This window comes from Diadema setosum, chromosome 3, assembly GCF_964275005.1.
Source record: "Diadema setosum chromosome 3, eeDiaSeto1, whole genome shotgun sequence".
In the NCBI taxonomy this organism is placed as follows: Eukaryota; Metazoa; Echinodermata; class Echinoidea; order Diadematoida; family Diadematidae; genus Diadema; species Diadema setosum.
Genome location: NC_092687.1, coordinates 39,007,698 through 39,025,944, shown reverse-complemented (window position 1 = coordinate 39,025,944; position 18,247 = coordinate 39,007,698). Strand labels below are relative to the sequence as shown.

Below are 18,247 nucleotides of genomic sequence, written 5' to 3'. Positions count from 1 at the left end.
TAATGTACTAGGTATCTGATTTTGAATATTGAATATAAGTTTGAAAATCCCTATGACGAATTGTGTCAGACTTTATCACTGATCTCTATGTGAGTACATACATAATTTTGTTAGATAAAGATCAAATGAAGAGTTTGTTTGCAAAAACCGATAAGTCCATTTTTTAAGATTTTGAAGTACGGTCTCTGTCATAAAGTACAAAATAATACCTTTTAAATGATATATTGGTCACTACATATAAAGGTACATTTTTGAAGTTATGGTCAAAAGAAGCAAAAATTTTCTGATTATTCTCTTTATTTTTCTTGACTTTTAATCGCAAATATCTCCATTTGGCAAATATGGACTTATTGGTTTTTGCAAACAAACTCTTCAAATGGTTGTAACCAACACTGCAATCCATTCCCCCCTCCCCCCCCCCCCCCCCAAAAAAAAAAAAAAAAATACTGTATAGTAACCTATCACACTCTTGGAAGTTACATTCCTTCGATGTTTGACTCTGGGAGGAGTTAAAGAATTTGTCTGCCTTGCTCACACAGTAATTGATATACCTGTACAGTGTGTTTCTGTGCACATAAATGGCTGTAGGCATGTTTCTGTTGTACGTGTATGTTCCTGTTAAACTAAAAAACTAATGGATTTGTTCATGAATTTCATAGGCTTTATACTGAATTAGACTGATGTGACATCTTCTCAGATGGAAAATGAACAAACATTACATTGATATACCCCACCACTTCATGTAGGATCACACATGTACTACAAGAATGTGCCACCATAAATGAAGTACACGTAGTGCTTTGATCTGTGTGTGTGAGACATTACCTATCATTTTTGTTTCATTTTGTTTTTTGTTTTTTTGCTACCAAATGCTCAGTTTAGAAAGTAAGGTAATAGACAACTAGCACGAGGCATCTTCTTAATCTGCCTGCAATCTCCACAGCCATTTAGACTGTTATGTTCAGGAGTATAATCATAGAATTATAGTACACAAACAAACTCTGTAGAAAAAAAAGAAGATACACTCCTGTCTCCAATACTTGTGTTACAGCTTTGTGTTATTATGAACGTCACTCATCCACATGTAGCAGTTAGAGAAACTCTCACCAACATTAACACTCCTTTGGTTTTAATAAGGTTAAGATTGACTGGTTATAGTATGGGCCCAAACCAGTTTTGCATTGTGAGGTTGATTGGGGAAGACTTGACCTGTACCATATACTTGTGAAAAAGACTATTTCAGGTCAAAAAGACTGGATTTTTTGCTCAATGTTCACTGCACATACACAGTACATTATCATATCATCGCTAGGGTGACAATACCTTGTGTCTCACATTTTGGTGAAAATGACTATTTAGATTAATAGTCAAATAATCGGTTGAGTGATGTCCTGTCCAAATCCTAACTGCCTTACCCCAAAAATGAAGCCACCACGGCATGTCAATGCTTTGGCCGCCATGTTTTTTGGCTGTCCTGAACACTTGACATTTCGTAGCGATGATATGACATCTAACCATGAGTGATGACATCGCTGAACATTTATACATGTATCCCAATTTACTGTTACATTGTCAGTACAAAATTTTCAGACCTTATGCTACACCATTTTGTCCCAGCAAATACAGTAGAAGCAAAAGGAAATCACACAGCTGGTTGAAAAACAAGAAAGGTGTATGCAATGATATTATGCAATGTAGTGACTTGGTAACTCTGTGTATTGCATAGGATCAAACAGTTTATGTCAGCAGTCAAAGTTGTACAAAGTGAATTGGCAAAATATGAAGGAAGCAGCATTTGTATTGAAGACAATTCAACACAATTGTTTTGAAGAAGAGTTTTTAAAGCCCTCAGTGCATGCTCAATTCATACCATGCAACCAATACGTTAGATGAGAAACACACAATAAAAACAAAGGAACTGGTAAATATGAACCAAAGGAAATATATTTCATAGAGTCTTTTTTTACAACAGGCCTATATACAGCATAAATTGATTTTCTACTCTAATCTGCCAGTTACTCAAGCAACATGTTCATTCATTGCTAACCATGACAAGCTTAGCTCCATTCCTGATACATCAAACTCAAAGCATTTATGTACAATGGACATGTGTTTTTTCACTCGATCAGTATGGGCAAGTTTCTTCATAAAGAACATACAAAAACAAAAACATATAATTGATAACACATGATACTGATCCCTATACAACAGATGCCTTCAACATTTCATGGTATTAAAAAAGAAAGGCGTAGTAAAAGTTGATGTACTCTATACTGGACTATTCTGTTTTTATCTTCCTCCATAGTGCTCAGGGATTGTACATTCTTTTATCAACATTTTATCATGATTTCTGTTTGGACTAGATAATTTCACTATGTACGTGACCACTACGGGAGCCCTTAAAGAAAAAATCCACATGACTAACGGACTTTTGCACTATGAACATCTCAGTAAATTGGTTAGGCACAGAGGTATAGAAAAGAATAGTATTTGGGATATGGAATGAGAATGTTTTGAAAACTCAAAATAGTAATAAATCACACAAAATTTGTGACACAATGTTTGAAGGCAAGAAAATAATTGAAGAGCTTGTTCGAAAAGACCGATAAGTCAATTTTTGAAAATTCTGATGTACGGTCTCTGTCATAAAGTACAAAATAATACCTTTTAAATGACATATTGGTCACTACGTATAAAGGTACATTTTTGAAGTTATGGTCAAAAGAAGCAAAAATTTTCTTATTATTCTCTTTATTTTTCTTGACCTTAAATCGCAAATATCTCCATTTGGCAAATATGGACTTATCGGTTTTTGCAAACAAACTCTTCAATCGTCTAAGCAAGAATCAGTTACAACGTGTTCCATATGACATGATTCTACTGAGCGGTTACACTCCATCTATTATTATCATAGTAGTAGTGATAGCAATAATGATAATCAATGACTATTATAAAATACTAGTAATAATGATTATAATGAATAATAATAATAATAATAATAATAATAATAATAATAATAATAATAATAATAATAATAAGATTAATAATTATTATAATAATACTAATAATAATAATAAGATTAATAATTATTACTTTTATCATTATTAATATTATTATTGTTGGTGGTGGTGTTTTTGTTATTATCATTATCATTATTATCATGATTACACTATTATTATTATTACAATAATAATGACATTTATAATAATATTCAATAACAAGGCTGAAGAAAAGAAAACTGAGAAAGCGAGACAAAATGACTGTGATCAACGCTGCCCAAGACAACCACTCACTGTCAACGAACGCTCTAAAAACCCAACAAGGTACAGAAGAAATATGTGAATCCACACGGAGGATATGCCGAAAAATGATGAAAATGATTAAATGCCAAATTATTAGTCTCATATCCGGCCAAATTGCTATGGGTATCGGTCCATGCAGACACAGCCGGACAACTGAAAGTGAACATTAGGTTATGAGGTTAAGTGTAGTGAAACAACGAATTACAACCTTACTGTACATGCTGTATATTTTGCGAGCATACCACATATCTCGAGTTGGGACTTTTTAAGAGTTTATGATTTTGTGAGCAGCAACTGGGAACCAAATGAAAGAATGAGAAATAGGTGCATACACAGCTGTACAGTGGAAACTCTGTATAATGAGATCCTTGGGCCCAAGGCAATTTGTTCTTCATGTAAGATAATATGTTATATCAGTAGTTAATAAACAATACAAAACAAAGGAAAGACATTCATTTGGACCCTAGAAATTAGTTTTTCAAATACATGAAATTCTTCCGTCGAGATGTTTTTCATTGCAAATGACTGACAAATTGCCCTACACACATTGACTAAATAAACACCGAGTTGGTCCGTGTTTTAGCAGTAGCCATGATAAAAAAATCATGGGCGTACATATGTACTCGAGTAGGATTCGAACCTACGACCGCCTGATCACCGGACAGGCATCATCTCCAATAGAGCACCGAGCTTTCGCCTGACAACAAGTGTTGATTCTTATCTTTAATGCATGCAGCGTAATTACTCAAATATATTTAAATTCTTCCGTTAAGGTGTTTTTCATTGCAACAGATCGATTGTGTAGGGCAATCTATCAATCAGTTGCAAAGAAATTAGTTTGTTATATCAGATCTCCTTATATTGAGTTTCCACTGTATTATTATTATTCGTCCAGAGAAAAATACAGCAAATTTCCCAACTTGGATTACAACACATCTTTACATACAGTACATACATGATGCTTCTGTGTTCAGAGACATTTTAAAAGTTGTTCATTTTGTAAATCAAAGTAAACTCGGAAAAATTTTAAAGATATATGAACAGCACAGAATATATAGCATTATTATAGCAATTCATGTATTGGCCACAGTTACTGAAGGGTTTTGATGCAAGCACATCAGCACTAACTGTACTTTGACCAGTATACAAGCAAAATTTTTCTACAATGAAAGACTCTAAGTTTAATTATCATCAAAGAATTTGGTGAGCAATCTCTTATTTCCTTTTTTTTTTCTCTCTCTCTGAAAAAAAAAAAAAAAAAAAACATAAGGGCCTATGTATTGCTGTCATGATTAAACTTGAAAACAGGACAAATACCTCTGTGTGACAATTTTACATGAGAAAAAAAAATTCTTGGACGACAAAAGAGCGCTTAAATGCAACTCTATCAAGAAGTGTTGAAAATAATGCCATAGAACCTTGATATATTAAGGTTAGAAATAGCAATATACTAAATAAAAGGACATGACTTGCATATCCCATTCATTCTATATTCATTCATTTTTCTCCCTGGTTTAATAATGAAATACTCAATATAGCAAGGACTTTTTGAGTGGTAGCTCGTTATGACACAGCTCCTCTTTACATTATACCTGTATTCGCCTCGATCTACTGGTAATCATCTCAAACACAAGAAGAGGGATCGTTTGCATTAAAAAAAAAAGATAACTAATAATGATAATAATAATGATGATGATGATAATAAGTGACACTCCACACAACTTCCACTGGAAAAGCCTCGTCATTGCAGACCTCCTAACGTTTGTCTGACTAAAAAATACAGCACATCCCTGTTATAACAAACACCGTTATAACGAAAATCCGGTTACAAAGAAGTAAAAATCCAGGCCCAAACATTATCAGCTCTTTATTTTGTATTGTTTATTTCTTCATAATATTTGTGATATAATATAAGAAACCTGCCGCTCAAGAGGATTGAGATTTGTCATAACTGTAGTCAATGTGTGAGAAAATTATCAAGAAAAAGAATATCATGAAATGAGAGCTGAAAATGGTCAAAATTCACTCTTTTCTCTGTATTCAAAATGGTTGGGAGCTCTGTCATAATAACTATAGTTTCCCACAATTTTGGAGACTATGGGTACAAAATTTCAGATATACCTCTTGCATAGGTAGGTTTCATCTTTAAAAAAAAACAACAAAAAACAAAAACAAAAAACAATGCAAGTTCAGGAGACTTCTCTACTTCAAAGGATAGTGCTGGTGATTTGGAGTGACTATTTTTTTTTTTTTTTTTTTTTTTTAATACAACAGTACATGTAGCATGTATTCCTTGGGTACTGATTGAACATTTTGCAAATTGGGACTTGCAAATTGCATGAGGTTAATATTTCAAAAGAGAAGAAGAGTAACAAGTACAAGTAGAAGAAACCTGACCAGAAATGAATATAATTTATAAGCGGAAAAAAATGAGGAAAGAAAATGGGAATTCCATCATGATTCATACCTGAGGCCTCCGGAGCTACAGCGTGTAGCCTGCAGCCCAGTGTTCTACCGACTGAGCTATTGAAAGCCCTAGTTCGGTGTTTGTCCCAGAAACTCTAAATTCTCAATGCTCAGATGGTCAGAAGCTACAAGTGTATAGCAGTGTGTTTGTGTGTGACACATACAAGCGCGCCAGAACACTTCTGGTTTTCGGGGGGGGGGGGGGGGGGGGGGCAAAATCTCAACGGGGGCACATTTATGTGACGATGTGAGATCCTCGGTGCGGGAGCGAAGTGAGCGAGGACCGGAGGGGGGGGGGGGGGGTACAAAAGTCGCGTTTATAGACCATTTAACAGCAAATTTCTAAGGAATTAAACACAGTGAAAAATAATCAGTGCGAAGGACTATATTATTACATACGGGAGTACATAATAATGTGATGGTGTGAGATCCTCGGCAAGGGAGCGAAGCGACCGAGGGGGGGGGGGGGGGGAGGGTGTGGGAGGGGGGATACCCCGATACCCCCTCCCACGGTAGGGACTTTTTGTAAAAACAGAGTATAAAAGTCGCATTTATAGAGAATTTAAAGCAAATTTCTAGGGAATTAACATACTGAAAAAATCAGTTGGAAGGGCTGTGATCATAACGTACGGGAGTACATTAATAATGTGATGGTGTGAGATCCTCGGCGAGGGTGTGGGAGGGGGGACACCCCCTCCCACGGTAGGGCCTTTTTGTAAAAACAGAGTATAAAAGTCGCGTTTATAGAACATTTAAAAGTAAATTTCTAGGGAATTAACATATTGAAAAAAAAATCAGTTGGAAGGACTATAATCATAACATACGGGGGTATATTATGTGATGGTGCGATCCTCACTGAGGGAGCGAAGCGACCGAGCGGGGGAGGGTGTGGGAGGGGGATACCCCCTCCCACGGTAGGGACTTTTTGTAAAAACAGAGTATAAAAGTCGCTTTTATAGAGCATTTTAAATTAAATTTCTGAGGAATTAAACATAGTAAAAGAAATGACTGCGAAGGACTATGATAATAACTTATATGAAAACTTTTCATTTTACTATAAGTACGGGCAGAACGAGCGAGCCACTTTCACTTTGCAGTTTATGTGAAATGTACTAATTAAAAGCTTAAACATGATCGTATCGTTCGAACAATAAACAAAATATTCTTATACTTCTAGAAAGCAAAGAAGAAAATGAAAAATGTATGGTTTACTAAAGGTATGTTTCAGCGGGCACACTCAAGGACACAAGGCTATCATCTATACATTAAATTTTCTCTTACAATTGTAAGTTAATAGATACAATAATGTATGTTGTTAGTGTATTATAATTTGCGCGCTTGGACACATACGTACACTCTTGAACCTGGCATAAACCCGAAGGAAAATTCAACTTGGGGGATAAATGCGAGGGATCACCGAAGTGATGCAGCTTTGAGAGTATGTAACAAATGCAAACACAGGAAAACTGACCAGAAATGAAATTCTTCCACTAAAGAAGAGTGACAGTATGATAAAAAAGGCATTATCCCTTTTTAAGAGATTAAATCATGCCGATTAGGTACAAAGCACTAATATTACAGGTGGGAATATATCTGCAAGTTGTGACTCAAACATAAATGAGTTCACTGCTGTGTTATACGCCAAATATTTCGCAATGTTTTAATTTTCATTAATTTTGCGAGTTGCATGCTATTGGTGAATTTAAAAACACGCGCAAATATTAGCTCTGAGCCTTACGTACATGAATGCAACATGAATGCATCCATTTTTCCGTTCAGAAATAGTACTGTACTCCACAATTGCAAATTTGTCCACATGTGAAATCGTGGGGAAGTCCCGATTCGAGAAAATTTAGGCTTGCTTAATAAATGGCGTATACAGTATTACAAAGAAATGGAAGTGAAATATACATGTATGTGTACCACGGATACAGCAAATTCTGTCATGGAATATGCCCAGCAGCACACCATGATGAGAAGTATGTTCTTCACAGATTTTTTTCTGAAATGGTTTCTACAATGCAAACCCTCAGCTTTCACCTCATTCTGTTCAAGACCTCGTCCACTGCTTTGACTTGCCTTCGTAAGTACGAAGTAAATTGTACATCATGCATTGCAAAGTTCACATAGACACCCTGAAGGCATTGGCGTATGAGGCAAACCCTGAAGATATCAACTGACGTTTTACGTTCTTCATTGCATCTTCATTTCAACAAATGTCTCATCCTCATGATTGGATTCCTTATAAAAAAAGAAAAATAATAATAAAATAATGGTCGATAACGGTTAATCATCTGGATTGTCCACATACAGTGATAGATCACTCCGGCCTGCTTTCTCTAGTGCTTTCTTGAGCTTGGCTTTGGTCGCGTTGACGCCATTTTTCTTCCGCCATTGAAGGAGCATCTGGAAAATGCATTCCTGGGAAAGAAAAAAAAAAGAGAGTGAAACACACATACATGTTATTTGTAGGGACACACCCATATCGTAAAATCAAGTTGAAAGGTACTTAACACACACATTCTCGTAAGATGCTGCAGCCGGGTTGAATCAATCAAACTCCCCCTCCTCGACATTTCTCGTGATTACTTTGCCTCCAAAAATTTTTTGACCGCGCCATTCGCCGACTTTTTACTTTCAAGTCTCGCACATCTTTTGACACCATTTTCGCGAAAATCACGAATACCATTATGACACTACATGACCTTTTATACATGCCTTTCAGACCGAAAATGGCTCAAAAACGTGATATTGTGTATTAAAGGTGCATAGTCCCAGTAGTGTAGAGGGCGCTGTTGATGATATTGCCGATCACCGTCAGCATTGATAAGAAGATTTCCGAAGTTGAGCTCTCATCAAGAGTAAAGCGCGTAGGTGTTGCTAAGTAATGTTGCCTTCGTTGTCTTCTCTGCGCATCACGCAGTCTGTAGTAATGCCAGGGTGCACGCATATGTGCTTGTTATCATGACATCACAACAGAGGTTTGCTAAAGCTGTCATCCCCCTCAGCCAAATCATGAGCCGAACTGTGATCGGACCACTGACTACAGTGAATCAAACTTCTTCGGACTCGGGGAAGTGGGCCAAAGCGTAAGCGCTAAGAGGAGTTGATAGCGTAGGTCTCTGTAGGAAACTCGGCTGTGCGCCCTCGTATGCATTTGACTATTCCAAAAACACCGGGACCTTGCACCTTTAAGTCTAGTTATGCAAATGGAGTTTTCTCTTCTTATTCATAAAGATATGATTATTTCACATTCATATGCTGAAGTCATTCAATTTTAGAATAATTATGTTTGAGATAGGTTCTCTCATAGATTTTGTGGAAAAAATGATAAGCAAAAGGTCGAAAAACAAAGAAATACATATGAAATTCATAAAACAATGAAATACATAACAAATTGATTTTGATACTAGATATTTTTCAGTACATTGTTAGGAATGCTACAGGGAATGTTATCACCAAAAAGTAGGATTCTAGGAGCTTTACCTTCTGATTTGGAGCAAAATGTATGATTATATGCATATATTAGCATAATTAATCATTACATACAACAAAAATTTCCATTTCGTTTTGTATAGTTTAGTAGATTACGCTACAGGTAATGCACATGCCAATTTTCGTGGTGATTCTGCGATTGACAGCAGAGATCTCGGGGGGGTGACTCAACCTTCTGCGAGTTCCCTTTCTTTGTATCAAGACACTTGGCTGTAAATTACACATAACTTGTCAATGCACTCCAAAAGATACCGTACCTTTAATACCGTGCCATGCCAGAGAGCACTAAAAATCAAAAGCTAACAGTATCACAAGTTGACAGGAAAAACATGTGGGTAATATTTTCTTACGTGTTGATTGACGAACCATTCTGGTCACCAGATCTATGCACGTTCATTCTTTGTTTGAATACGAGTTCTATAAATTGCCATGTGAGGCAAGTTGAGCATTATGACCCTTTGAATTGAGTGAAGTGCCCAAGCAGTTGTCCCTGTGTGCACATGAGCTTTCTCCAAACTGGCCTATAGATGCTGCGCAAACCCCTTGTTGGGCACAAGCCCTGGCTAGTTAGATAGGATTTCTAAATATATTCGAAACAAAATGACAAAAAGTTTCCAGAATAATGCTTACAGATACAAGGTTGTGTTGCTGCTGTAAAATTTCAATTTCCGAGTTTAGAAATCCAAGATACGTCCCTACAAATCGCCACTCTGCACCAAGTTTCATTGCCACGTCGCACAAGAGAATTTCGGACAACTCCATCTGAAGATGGTCTCCGCTTCCTCCGCCTGCTATCGGGGCAGCTTGAGCCGTCTGCTGAGGTGGCAGGGGATAGGCCTGGGGTGGCTGAGGATGAGGCACCTGATGCGCAGACCTGTTTGCCTCCGTTGTTTGGACAGGTTTCATTCCGTCTGGTAGGCGGGCTCGGAATGCTCCTGTGACAGAAAGGGCATTATCAGGATGATAATAATAATAATAATAATAAATGGGACCTATAGGGTGCGAAATCAGGTACATGAAAGAAAGAAAAAGACAAGGTCAACTAGAAATGTTGCTATGGCGACTGGTATGCCTCCGCCATAATACATGATTCTCCTAATAGGTCTAGATAGTACATTTGGACAATGTGTGATTACATTTTCACAAAAATGGCAAAATATCAAAATGACAAGTTTGTCACAAATGTGTTGAATGTCCACCTCCCCTGACCTAGGTTTAATTGGATGAATAGGAGAGCATGTATTGGGGGATTTAAGGACTTTAACTTGACTTTGACCCATTCATACATTTATGCATTGACAAATTTTCAAGGTATGGAGAAAAAGTGCAATTTCTGTATTGAATAGTAAATTGTTACCATTTTCATCTGGCCTTTGACCCTAAAACTCATAAGATAATCACTGTCAGGCAGAACATGCATAAAAATTTAGTAAGTTTCAAGATAACTTGAGCCACTTCCGAGACATGGAGGAAAAAGTTAGTTCAGCACTTTCACTTGATCTTTGACCTTTTGACCTTTGAGGCAAAAAAAAAAGAAAAAGAAAAAGAACAACTTTCCAGAGAATTTGTATTAGGTTACACATGCATACACCAAGTTAAAAAAAACAAAACAAAACAATCCTGCTGGCATTGCATAAACATGAGGGAAATACAGTTAAACTCGCATAAGTCGATCTTCTCGGGACTGAGCAAAACACATCGACTTAGGCGATTTTCGACTTGTGCGTAAGTCAAAAAAAAAATCGACTTACAGTTACACCACACGTATTATGTATGATGTACATGTATGTTGTCTACTCTGAAGCCGAGAGCTGGAGCGGTGTGCCGCAGCACGGGTCGCCCGGCATAGCCCCGGCTAACTTTGTATGGACAGTGCATTAGTATTGGCACAGGTCCGATTACTTTACACCCTTGTTAAACCTTGGGGAAGTGAATATGAACGACATTTGAGCAGTGATTGATTCCAGTTTACCATACCGTGGCTTGAAATGCGTGTAGAGGTGCAATTCTGATTTACCCGTGCCCGTAACTATCCCCCTACTTTCCGCTTTGAAAACTCAGCAGCTTCATCCATACGTACCACTCCACTACACAGCGCTGCAAATACCAAGCTACACTGCAAAGCTCAATACTATACTGTACATGTAAATGAACGCATGTGTACTGTTCGAACGCCTTACTGCGAGTGGAGCAATACACAGCCCAGTCGCTGTACGTACGTACGTAGCGCGACAGCTGACAGGGCTGTACCAGCGGACCTCCAAACACGAAGAGAGTTCAACGATCGCATGCGGTGTGATCACTTTGAATTTTGATACTTTAGATCATTTTTTTTGTCACCTCAAACTCATCTGACAAACAAAATAATAATGAGTAATAAATAATGAATAGTAAATGACAGTGATTTATTACACGATAAAATCTTATTCGACTTAGGCACAGTGAATTCAATGGTTTTTCCGTGAAAGTGTTCTTGGAATTTCATCGACTTAGGCGAGTATTCGACTTACAAAATTCGACTTGTGAGTGAATTAATACACGTAAGTCAATGGGGAAAAATCGGGACTTTTTAAAATCATCGACTTACGCGATTATTCGACATATGCGACGTCGACTTAGGCGAGTTTAACTGTAGTAAAATTTTGAAGTGTTACACTTGAACTTTGACCCCTGACCTTTGACCCCATGAATCCCACATTCTCTAGATAATCACTGCCAGTCAGTACATGTACAGTTGTATATGCTATGTTCCATGAAGATACCTTGAACAATTTCCAAGGTATGGAGAAAAAAAAAATGAAGTTTTAATAGTTTCACTTGACCTTTCGACCTTTGACCTTCGACCTCATGACCCAAACTTTCACCAGAGAATCTTAATTGGGTAATACATGTACACACTAAGTTTCAAGAAAATATATTCAGGCATTTCATAGATATGGTGGAAATAGTGACGTTTTATGTATTTGACCTTGACCTTTTGTCCTTTGACCTTGAGCATGTGCACCCAAAAGTTGATAGGCACAACTTCACCCCCAATACACATACATGCCAAGTTTCATAAGGATACCTCAACAGGTTTTGATAGTTACCTTGTCCACAAAATTCATTACGGACAGACGGAAGGACGGACGGACGGACGGACGGAAGGACGGACGGACGGAAGGACGGACGGACGGACAACCCAAAAACATAATGCCTCCGGCACCACTTCATGGCGGAGGCATAAAAATTGCAGTGAAATAATGATAATCAATCTGCATAATAATGTGCATAGGGCACATAGGGCACAGAATACACAACTGCAAAGATTACAACTGGTATACAGTGGTCCAAGAGAAGTACAATGTTGTAAAGAACATTGAGAACAATGTTCAGACAATGACACAACTTATCACTTATTAAAGCATGTATATATCTAGATGAAATATCAGTGAGCAAACTCACTGTAATTCACACATTTTTGCAACTTGTGGTATAAAATCTGTAAAACTTGACAATTTTGTATGGACATGCCAGCTGCACTGCTGTTACAAAATTACCCTGTTGAAGACTAGCCCAACTATTCTTAGGCTGGGGTAAATGGAAAACATACTATAGGAAAATGAGCCCATCCTTAATGGCTCAGACCTAAGTTACTATGTCGTGTCAATCAACCTGTGCCCATTACTCTACAAGTTGCTGTTTAACAGTAATATTAGAAAATACCCCCCCCCCAAAAAAAAAAAAAAAAAAAAAAAAAAAAAACATAATGCCACTATCCACATGTTTACATATCTAATACCACAGTAAAGAAATTGTGATAACGTGTTTAATTTTGATAAACATGCCACAAAGAGCAATTACATACCACATCAAGGTTGACTTTACAGTTCAATAAAATTATATTCAGGCAAAACTTGGTATGAAGGACTCAACATATTATCAAAATTCAAGTAACTTTTTTCTGCAACTGATTGAAAAATTGCCCTGCATCGACGTAAATAAGCACTGAATTGATCAGTGTTTCAGTAGTAGCCATGATAAAAAATCATGGGCGTACAATACTCGAGCGGGATTCAAACCCACGACCTCCTGATCACCGCACAGGCTTCATCTCCACTAGACCACCGAGCTTTTGCCCGACAGCAAGTGTCGTTTCTAATCATTATAGCATGCAGCGGGTACTGCGTAATTATTCAAATGAATTTGAATAACCTTTTTTTCTGTTTTTGTTTGGGTTTTTTTTTTGTGATGAAGATTAATTTAAGTAGACAAGTACTTTGTTCACTCTCCTTTAATTTACCATTCTGGACTTTATCAGACAGATTGCGTAATTTGCAGCTCTCAAGGGCGGCCATCAACAGCCGTCGTCCCTTTTCCTCGTCCTGGCTGTTGTTCCAGGTGATCAGCATCTGGTGGGCAGCTTGCTCCGTGTTCATGTGGAACTGCCGTTCCCAGTTGGCTAGCCTCACCTCCGTGAGGCCCAGGTACAGGCCAAGCTTGCGCCATGCGTACGGTCCAAGGTTCTCGGCCACCGAGAGGAGCTCCAGCGAGTCCAGCGGCGTACTTTCCGACACTGCCATTCTGTATCTAGGGAGGATCAACATAAAAATTAGAGAAATGGGGATAGAATCTTATCTGGTTGTAGAAATTATGTAAACAGCTATACTAACACTAACAGTTTGATGATTGTTGAAAAAAGGAACAGTACATGTACATGTACACTGTCTCACAGTGTCTACATGTATGGTTGGACCTACTACTCATCGACAGCCTAATGTTTATTTGCTTTATAAGAATATTTAACACTGAAATTCACATAAAAAACTTGACCTACGTGATTGAGAAAATCCAGCTCTATCAAATGCCGTTGTTCTCTTTTCGATTCCAAGTTTCAGTGCAAAAATATCGCCGTCAAACTTGCGTGGCCTCGTTTCAGCTCCCCGCGATAACGCTCCTTATTGAGATCGACCGCTGTTTTTGCATTGACAATGCACGCAAACAAACAAATATACAAAAAAATATACAAAAGTTGTATTGAACACCGTGTTGTACAAAGCTTTTTAGAAACTTCCATAGACATTAAATAGTCATTACGATTCACTGAAAACATTCATTCCAAATTTTGTCCTTGATTAAAACCATTAATGAATTAGTGAATTTTCGCGTTTTCCCACACCACCCTCATCAACAGTCAAAGCCAAACCATTTTTATGTGCTTTACGTGCAGTGAAGTGCGTACTAAGCGTTCAGTGCACCAATTAATACGCGGTCGGCTTAAAAGAGGGTGGCCGATATGTAGTAGGGCTATCATACTGTACATGTGTACAGTGGGCAGTTGTCTTACACGATTACGTAGACTTTTCTAATGCCTGTGTAACTGTAACTTTAGACCAGCTGCAGTAAATTAGGCCTAGGCCTACAGCAGTATCTTACCAACCAGACTAACTTTTTAGGGGTAACTTAACTAATCATTTTAACTAACTTCACTCTGCACTCGACTCCCATTCATTATAGTTGTAAATTACCGGTACCTCAATTTACGTTCAAAGAGAATCCTTCAGAAGTGACGAACACAAAGTTAGAAAGCTGTTGACAAGAAATGAAAGTAGATTACTAAGTAGTAAGCAAATAATCAACGTTGGTGAAGGCGATGGGACAAACTATCACTTCCGAGGTGATCTGGATGTAGCTTTCTTTCCGAAGCGCAGCTGAGTGTAGTTTACTCTTTAGACATAAATGCGCGTAGATGACAAAACAATGAATTTGCTCCGCGCCAAGCGCGTGGCACCGAAATAAAAGTGCGTTGCACTGTGGTCTATCACTTGACCCAGGTCTATCCTCATAGAGTGTAACAAAATTTTATTCTTAGGTAATGTGATAGGCAAAACTATGCTTTATCATGTGATCAGCTCTTGACCAATCCTATAGGTCAATAGCACAATCAGGGTATGCAATTGTGTAACAGGGGGAAAAATGAAAAAACTTGGTGAAAATGCTTTTTTTGCTGTTTGTTGTACCATTTGTAGCTGAGTGTTCAAATTTTCATTTCTTGTGAAAAAAAAGAGTCAAAATTTTGCATTAAACTGCGCATAAATTAGCATTTTAATTAGGGGTGTTGAATTACATTGAAATGGCTAATATATTGGAAAAATTCATTTAAAAAAAGGAGAATGCTTTTTTTCATCTGAAATTGCTTTTAGATATTCCTGATAAATACCCCTTTCATTCACCACCAGTACATAGCAATAACATATCACAAAATATGAATTGATGTCATATTTTCACTACCGGTACTCAAAATGGATGATCAATTTTGTAGGCATTACTTTGAATTCAAATAAAACAACTTTTTATGATATTTCACTTTTGCCAAAGAGTAAAAAGATGAAACTTTCAGGAACAGGTAACAGACATACAGTATATTGGCCATTATTACAAAGTTTTATGAAAATAGGGCTGGTACTTTGGAAGAAGAAAAAAAAAAAATTATCTGTACAGTTTGACCTTGAATGTGCACATATTGTTTGGATCAATTCTCATATTTGTAAACACAGATAGAAGAATGAATATGAGATTTATGATGACTTGAGTTGATATCCAAGCTGTGACACTCAGTCAAAATACTATGTTTTTGCATATAGAATGATATCTTTACAAATTGAAAAAGCATTGAAATACGAACACTGAACACTTATCATAATTATCATATCATACAGTAGAACATGGCGTGGATCAGTCTTATTTTTCCTCAGCAATTTGTAAAAATATAAAAAAATAAGTTCTTATTGCTCAAATTTGCTAAAATGTTCACACAATAGATTACTACATACGTACATTTCATGACTAAAAATCCAGGGATATTCAATAAGGGAAAAAGATTCTTTTAAGAAGTCAAATTAGGATATGAATACCTCACTGAAAATACCAAAGAATGGCTGCACTTTACAATGTTTTCCTCAGCATTTGAAAATGGCTCAAAACTCAAAACTGGCTGAACATTTATTGGCAAACAGCACACCATATTGTAGTGTATCTTCAGTACTTTAAGGAAAAGCAGAAAAATAAGCTGTTCCTCCGCGTATAGCTGTACAGCATGGGTTAAAAGGTCACAATGTCACAAAAATACATGTAAGCCAGGATTACACTCCTAAACTAAGAGTCCTACTATAGGACAGGTCTTCAGACCTCATAACTTTCTCCAGCTGAAAGGACCACTGTTTTTTTTATTACATGCAAGCAATGCCAGGAAAAAATCCATTAATTTGGTACCGTACCAAACACTAGGGGTTGAATAAAAATTTGGACCTCAAATCTTGATTTTACGTACACTTTGTAAGTTGTAAAACGCTTTTTTGACGCATTTAATTGGGTTTGGGGGGATTTTTTGGTAATTAATCTTTAATAATCAACAGTAAATGAGAAGAAATTAGCTATTGTATTACCGCATGTGATAACTGATGTCTTAGCATGCTGCATGTGAATTTTTAAGTCAGTTGGTGTATTCTAGTTTTATATGTTACAATTTTTTAAAGTAACAAATAAAGACAGAATAAACTGACCAGAAAGAATATAAATTATTAGTGGAAAAGTGAGCAAAGAAAATGGGATTCCATCGGGATTCGAACCCGAGACCTCCGGATTGCTAGACCGGTGCTCTACCGACTGAGCTATAGAAAGCCCTAGTGCAGTGTTCGTCCCGGAAACCCTTAATTCTCAATGCTCGGGTGGTCAGAAGCTATACCAGTCTCGCATTTATCCCCAAGTTGAATTATCCTTCGGGTTTATGCCAGGTTCAAGTGTGTGCGTGTGTGTCACACACAAACACACTGCTATAGCTTCTGACCACCCGAGCATTGAGAATTAAGGGTTTCCGGGACGAACACTGCACTACGGCTTTCTATAGCTCAGTCGGTAGAGCACCGGTCTAGCAATCCGGAGGTCTCGGGTTCGAATCCCGATGGAATCCCATTTTCTTTGCTCACTTTTCCACTAATAATTTTTTAAAGTGAGAAAGTCATGATTGCATTCCGTATAATGCCTGTGCCTGTGGCAGGCTGTGCTGAAGTTAGAAGCCCAAAATAATTTAGACCCCTAAAACCCAGGATAGCCAATTCAATTGTGCTTATCACCTGTACTAAGTAGGATAGCAAGATTCTTAGTATGTGGAGATAATAAACTCTAACCTTCTAACATGTTAATAGTTAGACCCTACTGCCATTGGCTACATGGCATTGACATTGTTACCCGTGGCCAGAGTGGCCGTGCACATCATAGAAAAGTCTAGGCCCTACCAGCCAGACGCCGTACTGGGTGCCGCGCCCGTCCGGTCCGTGCGCAGCATGGCTGTCGTGTCGCGACTTTTCTACTAGACTCTAGCTGGTTCTTTTGACTGTAACCATGGCATGTCGATATCTAAACGTGTTAGACATCTAATTCCGCTAAACTAAATTTAACCAAAACCACACGAAACACTTGGTCTACTATCTTATTTTCAATTACTCACGTGAACTTGAACAAATCAGATATCGGCAAGTGTACTACCGACGTACGTACGACGACTAGAAAGGCAAACGACGACAGCTTCGAAAGCGATCGAAGACACGGCATGCTATGAAACGCCGAATTTCGTAGGCGCATTAGTCTCTAATTTGTGACATGAGAGAGGAGTGGCCGAAAACAGCAAATAGGCTTACCATAGGCTGTTGGGTGCCCTTCCCTTTTTAGAAAAAAAAAAAATGCTGAAGTGTCCAGTCTTAAAACAATGCCTAACTTTAATCATTAATAAAGAAAATGTGTAATGAGGATAAGTGTCTTTGAATACGACTAAGATTAATTATGGCAAGCCAAATGCGTCGTAAAGGCAATGTACAAGTACAGTAGTCTTGGGGTAAAATAAAGTTTTATCATCAACTGACACACCTCAGCTAGGTAAAGAACTTCATCAGTCCTGTATGTCAAATCGAATTTGGCCAAATTCGGAAAATACTAGAATTCTAGATATA

General features: G+C 37.6%; 1 protein-coding gene across 1 annotated transcript; it reads right to left on the bottom strand.

Moving 5' to 3' along the window:
* Positions 1-8,054: 8,054 nt before the first annotated feature.
* Positions 8,055-17,789, bottom strand: LOC140226582 (uncharacterized). The gene is made up of 4 exons (XM_072307036.1): positions 17,749-17,789; positions 13,546-13,832; positions 9,894-10,198; positions 8,055-8,189 (listed from the first exon to the last, which is right to left on the bottom strand). Exons 2-4 carry the CDS (start codon positions 13,823-13,825, stop codon positions 8,055-8,057), a joined length of 720 nt encoding a protein of 239 aa, XP_072163137.1. The 5' UTR covers positions 13,826-13,832; positions 17,749-17,789.
* Between the last annotated feature and the right edge of the window lie 458 nt (positions 17,790-18,247).

Coding starts and splice junctions, on each gene's coding strand:
- LOC140226582 (XM_072307036.1), bottom strand. CDS start 13,825: ATGGCAGTGTCGGAAAGTACGCCGCTGGACTCGCTGGAGCTCCTCTCG. Junction 10,199..13,545: donor GTCTGATAAAGTCCAGAATG/GTAAATTAAAGG, acceptor TTTCTGTCACAG/GAGCATTCCGAGCCCGCCTA. Junction 8,190..9,893: donor AGCAACACAACCTTGTATCT/GTAAGCATTATT, acceptor TTTCTTTCCCAG/GAATGCATTTTCCAGATGCT.